Source organism: Sebastes fasciatus, chromosome 8 (assembly GCF_043250625.1).
Source record: "Sebastes fasciatus isolate fSebFas1 chromosome 8, fSebFas1.pri, whole genome shotgun sequence".
NCBI classification, from domain to species: Eukaryota; Metazoa; Chordata; class Actinopteri; order Perciformes; family Sebastidae; genus Sebastes; species Sebastes fasciatus.
Genome location: NC_133802.1, coordinates 22,576,548 through 22,593,983, shown reverse-complemented (window position 1 = coordinate 22,593,983; position 17,436 = coordinate 22,576,548). Strand labels below are relative to the sequence as shown.

The following is a 17,436-nucleotide window of genomic DNA, read 5'->3' as shown; positions in this document are numbered from 1 at the left end:
GTTCATGGTCTAATTTTTATGACGGGGTATTAGGGCCACATTGAGGGGAAAAAAATCTGATATTTCGAGAATAAAGTCATAACTTTACGAGAAAAAAAGTCTTAAAATTACGATACAAAAAGTCAATAAATTTAAGAGAAAAAAAGTCGTAATATTCCGAGAATAAAGTCATACGTTTTATGTGTCATTTTAGAGGGGAAATAGAGCAGCGTGCCGCCTGTGTGAAAATGAGGAACGTGGAGCATCTTGTGAAGTTATACTTCAGTAAATGCTTTTGGCTTTTGGCTTTTGGCTTTTGGCTTTTGGCTTTTGATTGTACTTGAATTGTGAATACTAATTCGCCTTTTATAATGCTTACAACAGTCTTTTACTCCTGGCTTTTTATCTTGGTCTCTGTCTGTGGATATGTGTGACTTTGTTGTCTGCTCTGTTGACCTGTTTTTATTCTGCCTATATCTGTAAAGCACCTTGGTCAGCTCATGTTGTTTTAAATGTGCTATAGAAAGAAATTTGACCTGACTTGACTTGACTATCCACTTACTGACCCTAACTAATCTATCATGTTGGTCTCTACAGGCCTCGATATGTGTTTGTTTCCCCCATAAATGCATAAATGAACAGTTGTATATCAGCAGACTTTAATTTTGGCAATGAATACTCGTTCACGGTCTAATTTTAAATGATATGATGATGATATGATTTAAAATATCACTCTTTCCTTTTTGGGATATATAACACTCAAGCTTAGGCGGTTGGCGGGTGAACTATCTTGCCTGCAGAGCGTGTCTCTGGCAGCGGGCGGGATCTAGTAGAGCCCGTAGCGGCTGCGTGCTGACTGAAGTCGGGCGGGCCGGTGCAGCAGAGAGCGGAGAGCAGCGTGGAGCAGCGTGGTCCATCCTGTACACTGACTGACTGACTGACTGTGACAACCTACTGGGGGAGAAAAAGTTACTCTGAGTTCACCGTCAACACTTGCCAACATGTCTGGAGACGACGAGACGCAGGAGCAGACCATCGCCGACGACTTGGTGGTCACCAAGTATAAGATGGGAGCCGAGATAGCGAACCGTGAGTGTAGATGAAGATCACTATCCGGATCTCATGTTAGCTAGCAGCTCAGACCAGCAGCAGCAGCTGTGTGCCATGTGGTGCAGCAGAGCCAACGCTAGATCACACTGGCTGCTTGTTTTAATATGAATGAAACCAGTTATACATGTAGCCCCGAGCTTTATCTTTATAGTAGCCCTATATTTGTTTAACTGTCACATTAGCCTGGTGAGCTAAGCTAAGCTAAGCTATGCGAGCTAGTGGCTGAGCTAACTCACTAGCTGCTTAGCTAGCTGCAAAAGCTAACAGATAACAATGACAAGTGCGAAAATTAAAGGACAATGTGGGGGTTGTTCCAAATGCTTCATACTGAGCTGCTGAAATTTAAATGTTATAGCTTATTAAGTCGAGATAAACTGTTATGTAAGAGAGTGAAAATGTGGTTGTCTTAAATGGTGTCATCTGAAGTCATTAACCTACTAGAGTAGCAGAAAGTTAAATACCCAATACTCTGTTAAATTACATCACATTTAAATTATTTATTTAACTTTGAAGAATGAGATAAAATCACAAACACAATGTTAAGTCACCAACATGAGTCATTAACTTTACATGCTGTATTTTTTATTGGATTTTACATATGTACAGACAGACTCACAATATTAATAATTAAATTATACAATGAAATGTTAAGTCAGAATTTCAAAGAAAGACAGACATGACATTTCATGTATTTCACATATCTAATCATATTTATTTAACTTTGAAGATTGAGATAAAATCACAAACACAATATTAAGTCACCAACATGAGTCATACACTTTACATGCGGTTATTTATTTATTTATTTATTAACAATTTTTGTATTGAATTTTACATAAACATATATACACATACAGACAGACTAACAATATTAATAATTAAATTATACAATGAAATGTTTAGTCAGAGACGTGACATTTCATGTATTTGACATATCTAACAGAAAATAAAAGATAAGGCAAAATGAATAAAAACCTCAAAGAAGAAGAACAAAAAAACACAACACACATCAATGCACTATCAAGCAGTTAGCTAGCTGCAACTGCTAACATAACAATGACGAGTGCAAACATTGAATGACAATATGGGGGTTGTTTCAAATACTTTATACTGAGTTGCTGGCATTTAAATGTTATAGCTTATTAATTCGAGACAGTTTTTCTTCTCCAAAATTTAGCTTGAGTTTGGAGCATTATTTAGGCCTTTGTGTAAAGCTAGTATGACACGGTTGTTACCAATATATTCCTTTTGTTTTCTAGATTCATATGATACCAGTATCTTCACTGTAGCTTTAAAACATGAAAAACATTTCTCACCTTCACGCTCATTGAACTCACACCTGTCAGTCCAACCACAGTTGTTATGTCTGCCAGTCTGGAGATTGAACAGCTGACCTTCAAGCCACATAAAGTTTGAATACACATATAGTAAAACCTTCAAACTCAAAAAGACTACAGTTAATCTAAATTAAACTAATCTTAGATAATGTATTAGTGGTGCTAGGAAATCAGTTCATCAGCTTCTTAATAAAAGGCTGCTATTCCGGTCTCAAAAAAAATTTCATATGGCTCAATATCAATTTTCAGTGACTGATTGTTTTTCATTCACAGTCCGTACATGGATTCCTCCTAGGTTGTGGAGATGACTGCACGCTGTAGGTGCTTCACATCAAGGGCACTCTGTGTCCTTGTGATTTTGTATTGTAGCTTATCACAGCTGACCTACTTATCTGAAGTTAAGCCCTCTAATTTACTACTAGTGTTATGCTGTTTCGATCTGATATACAGCTGTCAGATAATCTGTCAAATGTTTATCTTCTACTTAACGTAACATCAGCTTAGTCCAAATCAAATGAGTTGTTCATATTGTAGTTTGCTGTCAACACTCGCAAGCCGTTAATTGAGCCTTTAACAGTGAGCAAGAGTCGTTCTTTGTGTTAATGTTGACCAAACTATCCATCCTATCCAAACTGGGAAATTGATGTGCATTTTTTCACTATTTTTTTATATTTTATGAAACTGATTATTACTGAAAATAATCAAAATAATTAACGATAATGAAAATAATCATTAGTTGCAGCTGAGCATTACATACACTCTGTTATCATGGCTCATTTTATCTCTCGTCTTGCAGAGGCTCTGAAGACGGTGGTCGGGGCAGCTCTGCCTGGAGTCTCTGTGCTCAGCCTGTGTGAAAAGGGAGACGCCTTCATCATGGCAGAAACTGGGAAAATCTTCAAGAAGGAAAAAGACATGAAGAAAGGTACGTCTTTTGTTGCCTTCATTAGTCGCCATCAATGTCTCTGACTCGGCGACCTCACTCCCTCATTCACTCTTTCTTTCTCGCAGGTATCGCTTTTCCTACTTGTGTGTCAGTTAACAACTGTGTATGCCACCACTCCCCTCTGAAGAGTGACCCGGATGTCATACTGAAGGACGGGGACGTTGTCAAAATGTAAGCTGCCGAATGTCTACACGTCCATCCTGTGTACTAGATACATTGTCTATATTTCTTTAGCTCATGTTTTCTGGTCTGTTTGTTCGCAGTGATCTGGGTGTGCACGTTGATGGCTTCATCTCAAATGTGGCTCACAGCTTAGTTGTTGGAGTGACCAAGGTATGTCATCACTGTTGCAATTATACCTGCACTGTAGCGCCCATTGGTTTATTCACAAGAGCCATGATTGGCCACTTTGGTATAGACCATTTTACAGGCGACACCATCAAAATATGTGCGTGCATGTTGGCAACGGAAGTGTAGTTTTGCTCTGAATATTTGGCCATTACCTAATGGATTCTACAGACTCACTAATTGCACACAGATCTGGAAAGTCAATTTGTTTAGGTTGTATTCGCAATCTTCCATGGTTAATGCCCTTGCATAGCTTGACAAGCTATTGCACTCTGCCGTACTTCTGTTGCCAAACCACATGCGCACACTTACATACGTCATCATTGTTTGCAAACTGTAAAAGGGTCAATTTCACGCATTGCAACTCTTAAACTTTCCTCCTGTGTTACTTCAGGACAACCCACTGACCGGACGGAAGGCTGACGTTCTCAAAGCGGCTCACCTCTGTGCTGAGGCTGCTCTGCGTCTTGTTAAGCCAGGAAACCAGGTAAAACTCTCCCACCATGACCACTGATTTGAACGATGTCATCACTGTACACAATTCGATCTAATAAACATCATCATGTCTCTTCCATCAGAACTCGCAGGTCACAGAAGCCTGGAACAAGATTGCAAAGTCATTCAAGTGCTCTCCTATTGAAGGTGAGTGTTTGTGAACATTTGGCACCTTCAAGCTCTGTGATTCCAACGGTATACGTTTGCCAAATGTAATTTGACATGCTTGACTCCATTTATTCCTTCGACGTGTGCAGGCATGCTGTCCCATCAGCTCAAACAACATGTGATCGATGGGGAGAAAACTATCATCCAAAACCCAACGGACCAGCAAAAGTGAGTTCACTCAACTAGTGCTTCCCGTCAGTGACCTGATGAGTGTTTTTCAACCAGTGGATGATGTTGTCACTTTGTTTTTGTAGAAAGGACCATGAGAAGGCTGAGTTTGAGGTGCATGAGGTATATGCAGTGGATGTTCTCATCAGCACTGGAGAGGGGAAGGTGAGAGGCATAAAATGATGGTTCTGCTTAGTTTTGAAAATGTCTTAAAGGGAAGGTATTTATAATATGTTTTGCAATCTAGGCAAAGGATGGAGGTCAGAGGACCACCGTTTACAAACGAGACCCCAACAAGGTGTACGGCTTAAAGATGAAGACATCTCGGACATTCTTCAGTGAGATGGAGAGGCGCTTCGACACAATGCCTTTCACTCTGAGGTAGTCTTTGAACTTCTTCTTTTTTTTTCATTTTATATTTAATAAGATAAGTTCCCAGGTTTCACCTCCTCATTTTTCTTTTCTCTGTGTCCTCAGAGCGTTTGAGGATGAAGGCAAGGCCAGGTTGGGCGTGGTGGAGTGTGCCAAACATGAGCTGCTGCAGCCGTTCAACGTGCTGCATGAGAAAGAGAGTAAGTGGAACAATGATGGATGTGATTAAGAGCTTTGGTAATCTTGTAGGATTGTTTATATGTGAACAAAATTAAGTGAGGTCGGAAAGTTTCTGAGCCGTTGGAAGACTTCACATGTACTTGAATCTATAGAAAAGTATCAAAGATTATGTGTTTTTAGGCATTTAAGATTTAATTACCAAAAAGCCTTCTGGCTGTCCCAGCTTCTAATAGACCGTACATACGAGAAATGCTTTGGTTGTCAATCTACAAGAAAAGGAAGCTGGCCTTGAAGGAACTCTGGGGAGCTCGACTTAATTCGTTCCTCGAATTGTCGTCCACTCTGGTCCTATTGCGTTGACAACCGTACAGTGGTCTTGGTTGGTTTCTGTTCATTTAGGTTAACAGATACGTGACAAAGACAAAAATGAAACCAAAACACCTCAGACATGGGGGTTATCATTCATTGTCCATCACAGTTTCCACAAAAACAATTGCGTTTACAGCAGCACAACACTCTCCTCTACTCTCCCATTCTCTCCTCTGGTATCTGCCCTAAGACTTACTCATACACAACCTCTCACAGGTTGTGTATGAGTAAGTCTTAGGGCAGAAAAAGATATGGCACCCAGTAGGTAACAGGAAATGTCAGAAGACATACATACCTCAGTTAATAATAAGAGTTCCATTTAGGGCTTATTTTCTCGAATAATTGTTTGTCTATAAAATCTTAAAAGAAAATCGGCAAAATGTCCACAATAGTTTCCCTCTCAGCCCAAGGTGACTTCTTCAAATGTCTTGTTTAGTCTGACCAACAATCCAAGACGCAATGATATTCAGTTTACTGTCATGTAGACAATGTCCTTCCTGTCCAGTGGAAAATAATGTAATCGAGTGTAAGGATGTCCTCAAACAAAGATTTCTGAGGCCGTGCTTGGACCGACAATAGCACTGTCTCAAAAGAAGCAGCGTCCTTGGTCATTTTAATTTAAGTTACTGCATTGTCATCCAGGACCACCCTGTATTGGCCTATTAAATATGTCCAGGTGTACATTACTAATAGCTTACTTTATAAAGTGAATTGCTTGCAATGATTGTAGCTGGAAAAACTTGACAGAGTTGTAAAATCCTGTCTCATAATATTATAAATTGTTAAGGTGTCTTATAAGCATTAGAACTCACTTATGTATTGTACAAACTGAACTTCCTGGATTGTATTTCATCATCTCACTTGTAAACTAATGCAGCCTTGGGTTTTCATTTACAAAATCCTGCAGATTTCTTTAGCATTATTGACCTTCTGCTAAAAAAAAAATGCAGTCATGGGCAGTCTTTTAAATCCCCAGTTGGCTCCACACACCCCGCCCTCACCTTTTGTTGGGCAGTACATGCAGATGAACGGTGCCCAGAGCCCCCCAGTCACCAGTCGGCAAAAGTCTGCGAGTCGCTTCGAGTTATCATTCGGCAGTCTTTTAAAATCGCCAAAGTTTCCTTTGAATTAATTACAACTTATCCACATTGTTTTCTAAATGAAAACAATGTTTATGCCCACTGATATCCAAACACACATCTCTTCCTGTCTTCCTCTTTCTCTCTTATATGACTAGTGGCTAGTCGCCCAAACTTTAATTTAATTGGATGAATTTTTGTAAACGCCCCAGAGTGCAGGATGAGTTTTTTATATATTTGGCCTATAACAAGAGATAAATAAACAATTAATATAGGGACACAGGATTAAAGCTGGGAAAATGCATTTTTTATTTCATGGGGACTTTAAATTAGTGCTTTTTAAAGAGAAAAGCATATTTGTAGAACCTACTAAGTGATTAGTGATGTTAATAAGAATCGACCTATGCTTGTTCTAATATGCAATTCTAAGGGAAGTCCTAATAATTAGTTATAATATTAGTTTTTGTGTGCTGAAACATTTGATGTCCAAATTGTAAACCAGGTGGGATTGTTAAATGGAACTGTCAACCTCCTCTTTGTCCAGGTGAAGTTGTTGCCCAGTTCAAGTTCACCGTGCTGCTCATGGCCAACGGACCTCTGCGAATCACAAACAGCCTCTTTGAGCCAGAACTCTACAAGTCTGAGCATGAAGTGGAGGACGCAGAGCTGAAGGTAAAATGTGTTTTGATGGATGGGCTGTTGCCTTCTCTTCTCCAAAAGAAAGAATCAGACTAATGGGGTTGCTGTAGCATTCTGTTAGCCGACGAGGCTTCCTCAAAGCCATTATGTGTTGATGTATTGTGTGAGGTTATGAAAGTCATTTTCATGTACTTTCTTTCCATTTAAAGGCTTTGCTTCAAAGCTCAGCCAGCCGTAAGACTCAGAAGAAGAAGAAAAAGAAGGTGAGTTAAAGGGCAGTGTTTTGTTTTTTCCAACAAACAAGAATACATTTTCCAATTTACTCTAAATTCAATCATTTTCTTTCTTTTTTTAAAGGCCTCAAAGACTGTTGAGACTGCAACCGGACAGGCAACGGAGACAGAAGCTGCAGAATAGATTTCTCTCACAGACATCTGATGACCCAAAGAACAGACGTCACGAATCCTTCTGTCCCAGCTGTCTGAGGCACTTGCGGGCATAGCCGCTGTGAATACCTCTGAATCTAACTGATGTCAGTCTGGGATGATGCTGCTCCTAAATTCTGTCACTCCACCTATAATACACACACACAAACACGTACATCCCTAGTAAATGTCATTGTCCTTGAGACAGTCTTGTTCTCTTAACAGTGGACAACAATTCTGCTGCAAAAGAGGATATTTTGTGCAAGGGCATAATACTCACTGGAACATTTAACCATTCGACTGACCTTGAGCCTTCGTCCCTTTCTCCACAATAACTGTAGTGAAAGATATGGAAAATGAGTTTGACAGAGCGGCCGAGGATGATGAATGCACAGTACTGTGTCAGCGTAATTGTGTGGCATTTAGATAACTTCCTTGAGGTCATGAACCTGAAGCCATGCCTTTTTGAAATGAGTGTTAACTTGTCGTGGGCAGAAATGTGTAACACCCGTCTTGAACCCTGAATTATTACTGTTGAATTCAGCATAATTACCGCATTTATACTGCTCTGGCTTAGGTCCGTCTACTAGTACACTGTGTATACTTCTAGGAATCTACTAGGTTACTCAGCTAACAATTTCTAACACTGACAATGTAAGACCTAATAGTTGAGTAATTGAACTAGCAAAAAAAAAAAAAAAAAGAAGGAATTTCTCAGTTGTGGATGGCCTACCCCAACTCCTGCCAACGGTTCAGCATTCAGTCTTCTGGTGCCACCATTGAGTCTGACAGTCTGTGTTTACATAAGAACTCCATACCTGTTAGATATATGGATGCTTTTGTAAAACAAATCCCAGTTTCAGAGACTATTTTTGGAAACATTAAAAAGCCACCTGACATCATTTGTGTGGTTGTGTTTTTTGGAATGTGTGTATACAGCTGCTTGTCCTGATGAGTGAAAGTGTTTTCGTGATTTTGGACATTAATAAATCACCCTTCTCAAGTAAAACTAGGCTCATTGCATCACATCTATCAGAATCAGCTTTATTAGTACGCATATAAGGAATTTGACTCATTTTTTTTGTTGCTCATGTACATACACAGAAATAGACTTACAGCTAAAAGGTAAACATTTGACTACAACATACAGATATAAATATATACAAAATATATGTAAACACAATGAAATTTGTAAACACAATGGTGCAGAGTGCATATGGAATGATTAATGTCACAGGTTGCTTTATATACATGAGGTAAGTGCATATGACGATATATACACTGTATACAGGGTGCTTAGATTTATATTTTGATATTTACATCTTTAAAAACTATTTAAGCTAAAATATATAATTTGCAAGTCAAATCAGGAACTCATGAGGGAACACCAACGGTTGGGTTGGAACAACCAGCATTAATGAAATGCCAACTTGGGTTCAACAAACATTGTTTAATGAATAAAGATGGTAGGCTGGATTTTAGAAATTGGGTAAGACAAGATAATATATTAAGTAATATGTATAATATTAATATTTAAGTTAAAACTTTGTCTGTTCACCTGCTTCAAACAACAGAATAATATAAAAACAAAACACAAAAATGTGATTTATATATAAATATATATTAATATTGCATTTATTCAGATAACTTTATTTACTTTATGTACATTTTATTTTCCAACATAAAGATCTAAATGCAGTTTCAAAGCATTCACTACTGCTAGGTATACAATTTGGGGGGAGAAATTCAGAAGCATCAACAACTAATAAAAGTAATGAAATTTAAGCATATAGGCCTACAGAGTTTAAAGATACTGGAAAGATCTTGGTAAATACCAACCACCCCTTTGTTTCTGAAGCCCCCCCACGTAAAAAAAAATCCAAATGCACACACGTTCATTATACATATAAAATACCAAGGACACTACTGTATCAAGCAATACAGTATCACCAATCACATGTATACAATTTGTGTCTAACTCTACTCTGCACATTTATAGACTGGTTTTTACTGTATTCTACCAATAATGTACAGCTTTATTCTGCACTTTAGTCTATTTTTGAAAATCTCTACCTCATTTCTCATCCCACATTATATTCCATATTTGACATTTCTTAATCCCCTGGCCTCTACTGTATATCTCCTATATTTTATTATTCAGCACTTTACCACTTTTTTACCCTGCACTATATTCATTTTAAACAGTCTCTTCTGCACTATATTCACTTTTTTAATAGTCCTGTATCTCAGTTGTTACCCTGCACTATATTCAGTTTTAACAGTTTTCTTCATCTCCTTGTATTTTTATATCTAGTATATTTTTTGGTACTTTGTACTACTAACTTTTTTACTGCCTTTTTCCTTACATGTTTTGCACTATGGATGATGGAAACTTGAATTTCCCTCGGGATCAATAAAGTTATTATCTATCTATCTATCTATCTATCTATCTATCTATCTATCTATCTATCTATCTATCTAACGTTACTTGAATATAATCAGTTTATATAGAGGACCAGCGAGATCTGCTTCACATATACACAGCACAAAGTAACCTAGAAATCATATATATATATGATTTCTAGGTTACTTTGTGCTCATTTAACGTTAGACACCAAATGTATACATGATATTGGTGATACTGTATATATAAGATATAATAATATAATAATATAATATAATTATATTTATATATAATTATATTATATATATATATATATAATTATAATATAATATATATATATATAATTATAATATAATAATAATATATATATATATAAATTATTAACTGGAACAATGGACCTTAAAAGTACGTAAAAAGCTGCAGTAATGGCACAAAGTATTTCCTGTAAACACTTTTACCTTCTAGAAAACTACATTTCCCATGTTTCCTCATAGCCGTCACGTGCGGTCCAATGAAAGTGACGTATACATACGACCCATATAAATACGACGTCGCTGACATATGACATTCTTAGTGGAGACGATTCCTTAGCGACCGGTACGTGAGTCTTTAAACTTGTTGGTATCACAATCCATGTTAATCCTCTTCTTTTTAAATCAATCCAACTAATCCTTCACATGTTCCCTTTTGTTTACAGCCTCCCCTTCTCGACATGAGAGCTAAGGTTTGTGTTTGATGTCTGTATAATCAAATAATCACTGTTTCTAATGGTGCTAATATTTGCTAGCTTGAGCATGTTGACGGGCCAGCACAACACGCGGCTCACTAGCTCTCAGCTGTACAATGCGTGTTTTTATGCCAGTTATATGTGTTATATTGCAGTCCAGTTCAGTACATTTACATGTGTATTTATAAATGCAATAATTAAACGACATATATTGTCTTTCTCTTTTGCAGTGGAGGAAGAAGCGCATGCGCAGGTAAGCATGTTATGACGCATGTTTTTTTCCATGCACTAGTATTAAAGTCTACCTTTACACCACGTGTTGTGTGATTGATTTCCGGCTGACTTGTTTCTTGTAATGATCATTTTCTAGGCTGAAGCGTAAAAGGCGAAAGATGAGGCAGAGGTCCAAGTAAACCGTCCTCTTCCGCCATCGTTGCTGTGACGAGCACATGTTCCTGTTTGCTGACCACAGCTGAAGACCCTGGACCCTCCCCGTGACCAGTCCTGTCAGTGGCGCCAGCATCAACCAACCAAGAGGCAGCTGAATGATGCTGAAGAGCTGATTCAAGACCTGCTGGATGACAGGCTTTTCCTCTGGGACATTTCTGGACTCTTTGTTCTGAATTCCTCAACTTTTGTTTATACTGTGATTAAAGGTTTTGGTTTCTAGTTAATTTACAGATCTTGTGTTGTTTTTTTTACTAGCGGTCTGCTTTTAGGATTTCTGGAAGTGGTATTATCTGGTGAAGTAGGTAGGAAAAGCACAGGTGTAAATAAATAATTAATTGGTTCAATATTATTTAGCTAATTCAGTTTTAGGATTGTGACATTGTGCATGCTGGGTCATGGCTTACTGGGACACTTCAAGGAGGAAAACATGCACATTCTCAAAATTGTTTGTGCTGGGAGTATATCCCCCCTCCAATAAGTACTTTTTCAAAAAATGACTTGCTCCCGCACACACTTCTCTGCTTTATTGGTCAACGTTTTGGTCAACAAGGACCTTCATCAGGACATTAATGACTGGGACACTTCAACAGAGCCATGATTAATGTTATTAGTTGCACCTATGCTACATGTCTGCTGTGAAAAAGGCCCTTTAGTGCAGTTACCTGGTTTAGTGACTGCTTCACCTTCAGTGAACGACTGACCAGTGGTGGAAGAAGTATTCAGAGCCTATACTTATGAAATTAATATCGGTGTTAAAAGTAAAAAAAATAATTTCACTAAGTATTCTCAACAAAATGTACTTGTGTTTCATAGATGAGAGTAAGCGTCTTGTTATATGGCCCCTTTACTCTGACCATTGATACTAATGCATTAATGGATAAGCATTTTAATGTTATGTGGAGCCAATTTTAACTATTTTATATTCTGTAGTTCTGGATAATCTGCAGAAATGCATCTGTTACGGAACGATGTGGGCACATGTCTCTAAAAAACATTTCCAATTCTATCCACATCCCATGACTTGAGTGGGTGTGTGAATACAGTAACCTTTTGCATAGAGCTCACTCGAGCCAAACGGCTCTGAATATATCTTGTTTTTACCCTTGAAAGCGGTCCAATAATTCATCCCGTCCTTGACCAAGGTGATTAGATTCAGGCTGTTGCTGGAAACACTAAAGAGGATAGTATACCTATTCTCTTTTTCATTTTCAGTTACAATCCAAGCTAAAGCAGTGAGGAGAATTCTGCTTTCAGTATTACACCGTGGGATACATTGCACCAGATTGAACCACAGTAAATACTTCCTTATTCAAGGCAGAAGTAAGAATTATGGTACAAGTAAACTGAAACTTATATACAGTATATTTTATGAATGGGACAAAATGTGCCCCTAATATTGACATACGATGGGCACATTTCAAGACAGAAATCTGACGTGGACATCAGGTTTCAGAAGACGCATACTCATGTTTCTCTTTCTAGAAGACTCAGCTTTCAACAAAACGGTCTGATCCTGTCAGTCATAGGAAATAGCTTCAGTGTACACTAATATCAAATAACTGATCATGTGCATTTGTAGCTTGAATTATGGTGTTTTTGTTTTCTCTACTGTCCTGGTGGTGTTGATGTGAGCGTGTGCTGACAGAGCTCTTAGCATTGACCTTACCTAAGTGGAGGATGTAGCATCACAAATTGATGATGTAACTTAAAGGGGACATATGCTAATTTCCAGGTTCATACTTGTATTTTGGGTTTCTGCCAATTCAATGGCACTTTACAAGAAAGGCCAGAGCAGACTCTACCTGCTCAGGAGACTGAGGTCTTTTGGAGGGGGGCACTCCTTAAGACCTTCTATGACTGTGGTGGCATCAGACATTTTTTATGTAGTGGTCTGCTGGGGCAGCAGCATCTCGGCTGCGGACAGGAAGAGATTCGACAGAGTGATCAGGAAGGCCAGCTCTGTCTTGGGATGCCCCCTCGACACAGTGGAGGTGGTGGGAGAGAGAAGGATGATGGCTAAGCGACTCCCACCCCATGCAGGACACCATCTCAGCACTGGAGAGAGCTCCTTCAACGACAGGCTGCTCCACCCAAAGTGTGTGAAGGAGCGCTATCGCTATTGCTATTTTCCTCATACTGTCTGTCTGAATATCCCTGTATTCACCCTCTGTCTGAAATGCCACATTTTAATACCGGTCTTTTTAAGCACCCCCTACCGAAAAAGCCCAGTCTGCTCTGATTGGCTTGAGAAAAAAATATGGTGCACCTTCGCAAAAGTAGTTCTCAAGCTGTGATTCTAATGAGCCTGCATGTGACATATAGGAAGGGGAGCCAAATCTGAATGTCTTGTTGAATCACATGTTTTCTGATCTGGCCAGCCCACAAAAAAACAGACTGGGTTGTCTTTTTTCACAGTTTGTGGGAAGAGAGTTCTTCATGACATGTCCCCTTTAAACGGCATTGACCAAACAGATCCAATAGTTGACAAAACTGTTGGCTGGAGGCAGCGTGGCCCAGTAAATACTGTTCATTATTTCTTAAATTTCTTAACTGTGGTAAAGGTAATAATATTGACACAATGATCCCAAGTCTTTGTCTTGCTTTTCAAAGCCCAACTTTCTATGTGCACATCAATGGTAATCAAATAAACTCCAAATAGCCTCTGCAGAGTTTGCAATAGCAGCCACTAAAAACTTTAAAGGTGCCACATTTAATATCCAGGGCATTAAAGAGGAACTATTATGCTTATTTTTCAGGTCCATACTTATATTTTGGGTTTCTACTAGAAAATGTTTACATGCTTTAATGTTCAAAAAACACTTTACTTTACTCATACCGGCTGTGCCGCAGAACCTGTTTCACCCTCTGTCTGAAACACTCTGTTTGAGCTTCTCCTTGCTTTGTTGACGTCGCCCAGGCCGGCCGCGTGTGCTTTTAGTGCATTTGAGCGTGCCCCACTGGCTAGCTCACAGCCGCCACTCTGCACTGCTCTCATATGGCAGTTACAGCTGACAACGTCGTCTTGCCCGATGGTCATATCACCCACCCTCTGGTTTCCCCTCAGGTAAACACTGTTATCTCTGTCAGCACTTTCGCTGTTGTTTGCACTGTTTAGCGCTGTTAGCTGCAAGCCACTTGCTCGCCATCACCATGTTGAGAGCTGTTGAGAGGCAATAGAAATGCTCCCAATCCCGAAATGTTGCACCTTTAAGTAGATGACGTAGTGTACGCTGGTCAAAATACGGAAATGCCGAGAAAACAGATGTTATAGTACCCACATTACTCTCATTAATGCATGTTTATTACATAGTAATTAGGAAATGTAACAGTTACACATTTATACGGTATAACACGAAAATTAGGCAAATTAGAACTTGTCCATCCAGCTTCTCTTGCTGCCCTAGATACATTTACATTGTTGACTATAAATCCATGTAAAACAAATATTGGCAAATCTGATCTGACAGCTGACTGACAGGAGGTCCAGTTTGACCGTTGACCTGTGTCACATTACTTGACGTGTTTCACCATCCTGTGACTGCTACTTCTGTTTTCATTAGAAGTGTTTCATTACAGAAATGCAATGATGTGGTTGTTTATTGTACTTGTTCCTTAATTTGGACAGCCTTACTAATCCTGTGAGCAAATGTGGGTTATAGTTGCATTGTGTGGGCTTGAAGGCATTTTGGTACAGATTTCTATCACACAGACCAGTGACGCACGACGATTCATGATGTTACTGCAGAAAATGGACACTAATAATCTATTAACATCATCAAATGAATAACATACAGATGGTACAAAAAGATCTGGTTTACTGTCATTAGTAGTTTGTACAAGTATATGGACATATTGTGTGTGTATATGGAGAGGCTGTGTGTTGAATGCCCCAGACAGATTTCTCTAAAGGGAGACAATAACGGTTAATCTTATTTTACCATATATCTTGAAAAAATCCATCTCAGCTCAATACTCCTGTCAGACTTGGGAGAAAAAAAACTCCCACTGTGGCTTGTAAGATGCACGAGAGGGCCACAAAGAGGGTGCTACTCATTTTCTTTCTTGCAAGGAGACATCAATATTTTTTATGAACACAGTAAATCACATGAAAACCAGAGAGACAAAACACTCTTGATACTAGTTTGGAGGTTTATATATCAACAAAACAGGCATGTGACAAGCCACCACAATGTGGTTACTGTGGTCAAAATATAGCACTGAAGTGGAATTTACAACAACAATTCTGAGATATAAATACCCCCAAAGCCTATATACATGTACAATAAGTACCAAATGTAAAATAACACATTGCACAAGAAAGATAGCTCTTGAAATAAAAATAAGGAAATAGCATAGGTATAAATATCAGAATATGTCAAAATGTAGTAAGTTATAAAGAGAGTTTGAATGGTTGTAAGAATATGAGGAAGTGAAAGAATGGAAACTTACTGCATTTGGTTTACACATTAGCCTTTATGTAGCCTATAAAACTGTGATATTGCTCATTCTGAATCATAAACTCATTGTACTTGAGCTCTAAATCTCACCGGATCTCATATTGAAAATCTCAAAATGTGAATTATATGTATATTTGTGTTGTTCTTAGGCCATTTGTTGTGATCAATGGAGAACCTGGTTATTGTTGCTGACTGCCTTGACTGTGTCTGTTTGCATAAAGGATCATCAACGTGTTTCCAACCTCTGAGCAAATACAGCTGTAATTGGCTGTATCCAGGCAACCAAAGGGTGGGAGCCTGGGCTGTTTTTAGTTACCAAGCATAAAAGCTATTAATGAGAAACGTGGACAAACCATGCACGACCCAAAGTGCACCTGAATGACAAATTCTCCATTGACCTGCTGGTGTATAAACATTGAGTTAGTGCCTATTTGGCTCACACCCTGGTGGTGTCTTATTTTCGATAAGATTAAGGGGAACCAAATTATGGAGTAGCTTTTCACATCTATCAATAAACTGTTCATTTGTCAAATGTTTCAAAAGTCGCTTAAAGGGCCATTTAATTGCTGTCTTGTAATTGCTTTTCCTCCATGTTGTCCATATATATGTTTTTATGTTTTTTATTTTTTTCCCCACTCACAATGTTGTTTGGTTAAGATTGCCCAGAAGTCATTATAGATATTTAAATCAATATCCTCCTCACAAACACTAACCATACACTTCCATGCAACACACACACACACACACACAAACACTTATCTTTTTTGATATATTTACTGTATTGTTATTGTTAAAAAATAATGTTATTAAAATGTATGTAAAAAATACAACCTAAATAGTGCATTAAAACAAATCAGTAAGATAATGTAAAAGAAAGGTGAAAAACAGCTATATAATGTATCTTTAAACACTAAATTAACTGTAAAATACTGTGAAATTAATAAACTTCAAACTGTATTTTTCATTAACAGTACAAAGCTGTAAATTCCAGCGACAGTATAATACAGTAACATACAGTAACATAAAGGCAACCCTGCTGCCAGTTCTTTACTTGTTATTTTACTGGGAAACAGTGAAGTCATATTATTTCTTTATATTAATCTTGTCTCTAAAGGTGGAGGCTTCAGATAAGCCCAGTGGGTTTTTTTTGGCCTCTTCCTGCACTTTATATTATTCATTTATTTTTTTTATTTATGTTGTATAGTCTTAAATTGTGCAAAACAAATAATAAAAAAAAAAACCTGCTGGTGCGTAAACATTGCGTTAGTGCCAATTTGGCGCACATCCTGGTTGGTGGTGTCACGACTCTTGCAGATTATTGGATTATCTCTTGTAGGAGCTGATCAGCACGGAGGCTTCAGCTGAGGTGTGTGCAACTCGATAATACACCTTTTCTCTGTCAGTGAAGCTTGTTGTCGCTGTCACGCTCAGTTGTAAAAGCTGCTGCTGCAGTGGAGATGAGCGCTTGCGCATGAGGCAGGATTTCATCCGGTTATGTAAAGAAGAAGATAACGGGTTGAGCAGCAGTGTGCATCATTAGTACAGTATTATTTGGGCGTAGTGGCTCTTTTAGTTGATGATGATGTCTCTCTGCATAAGACGTGCCCTTTGGTGTCTTCACATCAAATAAACAATCGCTACTCCAAGTCGTTCATTCCTTCCGCCATTAAACTAGCAGCTATCTTGAATGAACGATAACAAAAATGTTTTATTTACTTTGAATGTAAAGTTATTTTGCACTAACAATATAATGGTTGTCCGTGTTTTGCAATTATAAGGTACA

General features: G+C 38.4%; 1 protein-coding gene and 1 long non-coding RNA gene across 3 annotated transcripts; both read left to right on the top strand.

Annotated features, from left to right (window-relative positions):
• Nucleotides 1–817: 817 nt before the first annotated feature.
• On the top strand, nt 818–8,517 carry pa2g4b (proliferation-associated 2G4, b). Its single transcript, XM_074644354.1, has 13 exons — nt 818–1,068; nt 3,223–3,351; nt 3,438–3,543; nt 3,636–3,705; nt 4,115–4,207; nt 4,299–4,362; nt 4,473–4,551; nt 4,638–4,716; nt 4,799–4,932; nt 5,029–5,123; nt 7,096–7,223; nt 7,400–7,453; nt 7,548–8,517. Exons 1-13 carry the CDS (start codon nt 981–983, stop codon nt 7,605–7,607), a joined length of 1,179 nt encoding a protein of 392 aa, XP_074500455.1. The 5' UTR covers nt 818–980; the 3' UTR covers nt 7,608–8,517.
• Nucleotides 8,518–10,510: 1,993 nt separating this feature from the next.
• On the top strand, nt 10,511–11,420 carry LOC141772879 (uncharacterized). Of its 2 annotated transcripts, none has more exons than XR_012594973.1 (4): nt 10,511–10,616; nt 10,717–10,743; nt 10,977–10,999; nt 11,117–11,420. It is a non-coding gene; the product is annotated as an uncharacterized LOC141772879 (long non-coding RNA). The 2 variants fall into 2 exon arrangements; XR_012594974.1 differs by having other exon boundaries at nt 10,591–10,620.
• Nucleotides 11,421–17,436: the final 6,016 nt, after the last annotated feature.